Here is a 5,397-nt window from a genome sequence, read left to right on the forward strand (position 1 = left end):
CTGCCAGAGCCCTTTCTCCTGGGGACTCAGATGGTGCAGAGGGGAGACCCAACCCAGGCCAGATAAACACTGAGTCTTTGGTTCCTGAGGGGCACAGATGTTTCTTCCTCCCCAGGGGTTATGTTTTCATCTGCTCCCTGATTCATAGCCCCAGGAGGGAAAGATTGGGGGCTTTGATACCCACCTGGGGAAGGTCCCTGATCTGAGGTGGCCCATTTTCTGGGACTGACACAGGGGAGTTGGACAGATACGTAAGTCCAGGGTGGTTTGGAGGATGAGGGAGCGGGGGAGACCAGGTCAGGCTTCAGTGTTCTCAGGGCTATGGAGACATGTGGCTTCTGGGTCCACAGGAAGGACCCCCATCCCACTTCGGGGTCCCCCACCCCAACCACCTAGAGGCCCTTCCTCAGGAGCCAGGAGCTGGGGGCCCCCGGGGGTAGACCCAGACCCCCCAGGAGCTCTCCCATCAGCACCCAGCAAGACACTGGAGTCTGCCTCACATTTAGTGGTATGGCCATAGAAGGACTCTGTTGCCAGTGTTGGGGGTAGAACTGTAATGGGCACCCCAGGGGATTCTGTGGATCCTTGTCTCCCCTCTGGCTGGCCCAGCTGCAGGAGCAGCAGATCCAAGGGAGTCTTGGTGGTCTCCAAACCAGTTTCCTCCCAGCCACCCTCCTCCAGCTCCAACCCAGGAGGGGATGGCCCTTTGTCTGGTACTCTCTTCACAGACAGGTCAAGGGGCCCCTCAGGAGGCCTGGTTGCCTTCTCCAGGGCCTGGTGAATGTGATAAAGCTCCCGACGTATCTTTCCCAGCTGTTCCCGCAGTGGTCCCTGAGTGGGACCGCCCGAAGTAGTCAGTTGACCCAGCCGTCTCTCCACTTTCTCGTAGACTCCCAGGGCTTTGGACAGGTCTTCTCCGATTGGACCTGGGCTCATTGGCCTGTACCCCTGAGGTGGTTTGCCAGGGGGTCTATGCAGGGCTTGAAGCCCTGGGGAAGTAGCCTCAGAATCAACATTATCAGAGTCTTTGGGCCAAGGGAGCAAGGGTGTAGCAGCCGGCACACTGTAGAGGGAAGAATCATAGAACAAAGAATATTGGGAGACAGCTGAGATATCTAATTCATCCACCCCACCCCCACTGTACAGATGAGTAAACTGAGACCTAGCGAGTGGAAATGATTTGCTTAAGATTACACAATGGGTAGGTGGAAGGCCTGGGAATAGAACCCAGGTCTTCTGGTTTTCAGGGCAGCAATCTTTCTCCTCTTCCTTGCTGAGAGGGAAAGGGCTGTTAATGAGGACCAAGGTAATTGTGGACACCCCCTGCAGCCAGGCTGGGTGTCACACTCCCTTCTAGTAGTCTGGTCATAGGGCTCCCAAACCTCCCTTCTGTGAGAGGAACCTTTGCAACCTGGCTTCTTTGGGGGTCAGCCCCCTGCTTCTTGATAATTTCTCTGGTCTCCTAAACACCTTTAGTGACCTCCCCTGGTCCTTTTTAGCTCTTGAATCTACACCAGCCAAAAACCTCTTCACCCCCCTAACTTCTCAGGGCCCTTTTATCTAGGAAGTGGAGTCAGGCTTCAGCCCTTGGAGGAAGGTGGGTGAGGGATACAAGCAGATAGATTCAGAGAGAAGCCCAGAATTGTGCTCTATCGATGGGGCATATAAAGCTTCCATTCCCTGGGTGACTGGTGAATGTGGGGAAAGTAAAGGTAGGTATGGCAATGGGATGGGGGAGCGGCAGCACTTAAACCCGGGTTGTGTTGATTCCTCACTAAGAAGGCCTTTTGGGGCAGCTAGGTGGCACAGTGGATACAGCACCGGCCGTGGAGTCGGGAGGACCTGAGTTCAAATCCAGTCTCAGACCACATACTTGACACTTACTAGCTGTGGGACCCTGGGCAAGTCACTTAACTCCATTGCCTAGCAAAAACAAACAAAAAGCAAAACAAACAAACAAACCAAAAAACCCAAACAAAAAAAAGAAGGCCTTGAATAAATCCCTTCTGTTCTTCTGGCCTCAGTGTTTGTCTTTGAGAAATACAAAGAATATTTTGGGCTTCAATTTTTACAGAGGCAGAGAAGCCCCTGAAAGCCCTTCTCTGTTGCTGTTGTTGGGTTGTTTTTTAGTCATGTTTGACTCTCCGTGACCCCATTTGGGGTTTTCTTGGCAAAGATACTGGAATGGTTTGCCATTTCCTGTGTTAAAAGTGGGGAAAGGGATGGTGGGGACCTTAGAAAACATCTAATTCAACTCTCGTTTTACAGATGAGGCCCAGAGAAAGTGATTTACCCAAGTTCACAACTAGTAACAGCTGAAACTTAAACCCCGGTCTTTGGACTCTCAAGTCCGGTACTCCTTCCACTGTTTAACTGTCCATCTCCCCTACTCTGCAGGGCTCAGAGGCCCCTATGGCATCTCCACATTGTCCATGGCAGAAAAGAGCCTTAGACCACACTGCCCATGCTATATAGAGGCAGGGGAAGGCCTACGGAAGATGTAGGGCCATCTAGGATGTGTGACCTATTCATGCAGCTGAGACCCAACCCATCCCCCAAGGAAGCAGCTGTATATTAGTGATCTATAGGAGAGCCACCGGTCTCTACCCTCTGACCAATACCTCTACCTACTCACCTCCTCTGGTAGTCAAACTTCCCCAGTGGCAGGCTGTCCACACCTGAGGGATCCTTCAGGAAGTCAAGTCCACTGCCAAAAAAGGACTTTCTTTTCAGAGTGCTCATAGCTGCTGAGGGGCTGGCTAGAGTCCCCTGAGCCTTCCTGGAGCTAGTCCCAAGCATGCCTCGGTAGATCTCTGATGATGGTGTTCTGCCTGGCCCAGTACCTTCATTCTGGGAACCCCGACACCTGCCTTCCTCCTCTTCCTCTTCTTCTTCCTCCTTGGTTCCCAGAGGCCCAGCTTTGAGCTCCATCTCCTGGACCGGGTCCCTACGGGAACTCCGGGGCCAGGAGGCAACAGCCTTGGGCATTGGCACCTTGAAGAGCCCTAGAGCTGTGGGCATCTCTCCTGGTGTCTTAGCTGGGAGGGCAAGGTTTGCTGGGGCAGGTTGGGCATCTGTGGCTTTCCCACTGGCTGTTCCAAGGGCATGCTCAAACAGCAGGGGGTAGTAGAATCGTGGGAGGAAGGCTGAGCGTTCGGGGCCTTGCAGAGTCTGGAAGGGTGTAGCAGTTGTAGCTGCAGCAGCTGGTGGGGGCAAGAGTTGAGCAGCTGATGCCAAAAAGGGCATCTGGGTTATGGGGGCATGGGTGGCAGCAGCACCAGTGGTGAGTGTGGGCCCCAGGTAGGAGAAGAGCCCAGGGCTCAGGGGGTAATTTATGCCCAAAAGGGACAGGTTGAGGCCCTGGGCCTCCTGATAATCGCTGTAAGCTGGAGGGGGATAGCAAGGGATGATGCCACTGCCCTCAGTGCCCACTGGGGTCAGATCTACACTGGCTCTGCTCTTCTGGCCACCAGCCACCAGCCTCCATTGTTCCATAAGGAGCCCACCAGTGGTCAGGGATTTCTTAGGTGCCCTTCCTACCTTTGGCTTGGGATCAGTCTCTGGTGACAGTGTCTCCCGGCCTCTGCCCCCGGCGTTCCGGAGGGAGAAGACATCAGTGATGATAAAGTCAGGCTCTGGTTCCCTGCTTTTGTCTTTGAACCCAAAGAGGAGGGCTCCCACATCGGTTTCACCTGGGGCTCCAGCTTTCCTACCTTCACTGGGGTCCATGGCCCTCAAGAGTCCACCTGCCACTTCCTCTTCTTCCTCCTCCTCAGGAAAAGCTCCCCCATCCTCACTGGGTGGCCCTGGCTCTGCTGGGGAACTGTCCCCTGGCCTGGGCCCTGGCTTCGGCCGCTTAAGTGGGACTGGATCAGAAGGGTCACCTTTGAGCAGGCCCCGGGACCCCTCGGAAGTTGGGAAGAGCCGTAGCTCAGGCTGGAGGAGATGACCCTTCTTGTAGGCCCAGTCCGAGGAGTCAATGAGCAAGGACAGGGAGTTCTTACAGAGGCTGTACTTCATGTGGTTGTACAGGTGGGACTTCTCCATGCAGGTGAAGGGGCATTGGAAACACTTGTAGTTGTACGGCTTGCCCCAGGGCCTTGGGATGTAGTGTGGTTTTTTGGGCTTACGCTCCTTGGGCTTGTAGGTGGCGCCCAGACGGCAGCTCCCAACCTCCTTGGACATGGCCGCAGACAGCACAACTCCACACTAAGAGGCCTCCCTGGAGATCATGGGCCAACCTATGTCAGAGAACTCGGGGTCAAGCCCTACTGGCCCCAGCAGGCTCCTTCCCACCTCACCCAACCCAGAGAAGGGTCCTGAGTCCAGCCTCTTGGTACTCCAACATCATGTGCTTCTCTTTCCTTTCCTTTTCTCTCATCTTTACAAATAAAAGACCTACAGGTTCTCTCCCTTCCCCCATTCCACGTCTTAGTGGGTCCCTACCTCTCTCTCCTATGTCTCCGTCTTTGTGGGTCATTGTTTTTCTGTTTATGTCTGTTTTAGCCTCTGTCCATTTTTGTCTCTCTCTGGGACTGCTAGTCTCTATCTTTTTGTCTTTGCCATTCTCTCTTCCTAGCTCAGTTTTTCTGTGTCTACCTTACTGTCTTTTTTTCCCTGAGTGGCTCTGTCTTTGTTGCTCTGTTCCTGCTAATTTTTCTCTTCATATTTCTATCTTCCTAACTGTGTTTGTTTCTGTTGCATTTAATCTCTCTCTCTCTCTCTCTCTCTCTCTCTCTCCTCTCCTCTCCCCCCTTCTCTTCCTCTCTCTGTCCCTGTCTCTGGTATCTCAGTCTCTCCTCTTTTTCTCCTGTTTTTGGCTCAGCAAGGTACCCTGCCCTCAACCTACCCATACTGCTCCCCCAACTCATAAACACAAAAAAGTTCCCTTTACTGGTATATCTGACATCTAGTCATTTTTGCTCTAAGTGCCAATCCTTGCCTTGATCCTCCCACTCTCACCCCAGGAATTTCCCACCTGCTGGGACCTCAGCTTCTCCATCTGTACAATGGAAAGGGGAACTGTCCTGAGCCTGGTGATGGGAATGGGTCATACAGGTCCTAGGAATCATCAAACCACAGAAGCTCAAAGGGATCTTTGAGAGGATTTTATCCAACCTCCCACTCTGTTCAGAAATCCCCTTTACAACATTCCTCAAAAGGGATCTTCACTTTCCTGATTGAACACCTCTAGTGGCAGGGAGCTCACTACCTAATGAAACAGCTCATCTATTGTTAGACAGCTTAGATTGTGAAAGAATTCATCATTATACTGAGCTGAAATCCGCCTCCCTGTATCCTCCACCCATCGCTTCTAGTTCAGCCCTCTGGGGCCAAGCAGCACAAATCTAATCCCTCCTTTAATGACAGCTCTTCAAATACTTGAAGACAGCTATC

At 52.8% G+C, this 5,397-nt stretch overlaps 1 protein-coding gene across 1 annotated transcript; it reads right to left on the reverse strand.

Moving 5' to 3' along the window:
• Positions 1–297: 297 nt before the first annotated feature.
• Positions 298–4,185, reverse strand: LOC114043801 (proline-rich protein 35-like). The gene is made up of 2 exons (XM_027863045.1): positions 2,636–4,185; positions 298–1,063 (listed from the first exon to the last, which is right to left on the reverse strand). The coding sequence occupies exons 1-2, from the start codon at positions 4,183–4,185 to the stop codon at positions 298–300; spliced, it is 2,316 nt and encodes a 771-aa protein (XP_027718846.1).
• Between the last annotated feature and the right edge of the window lie 1,212 nt (positions 4,186–5,397).

Source organism: Vombatus ursinus, unplaced genomic scaffold (assembly GCF_900497805.2).
Source record: "Vombatus ursinus unplaced genomic scaffold, bare-nosed wombat genome assembly UNPS02014770.1, whole genome shotgun sequence".
Taxonomy (NCBI): Eukaryota; Metazoa; Chordata; class Mammalia; order Diprotodontia; family Vombatidae; genus Vombatus; species Vombatus ursinus.

Excerpts from the sequence above, each read along its gene's own strand:
- LOC114043801 (XM_027863045.1), bottom strand. The coding sequence starts at position 4,185 with ATGTCCAAGGAGGTTGGGAGCTGCCGTCTGGGCGCCACCTACAAGCCC. Across the intron at positions 1,064-2,635 it reads AAGTTTGACTACCAGAGGAG|TGTGCCGGCTGCTACACCCT; the intron begins GTGAGTAGGTAG and ends TTCCCTCTACAG.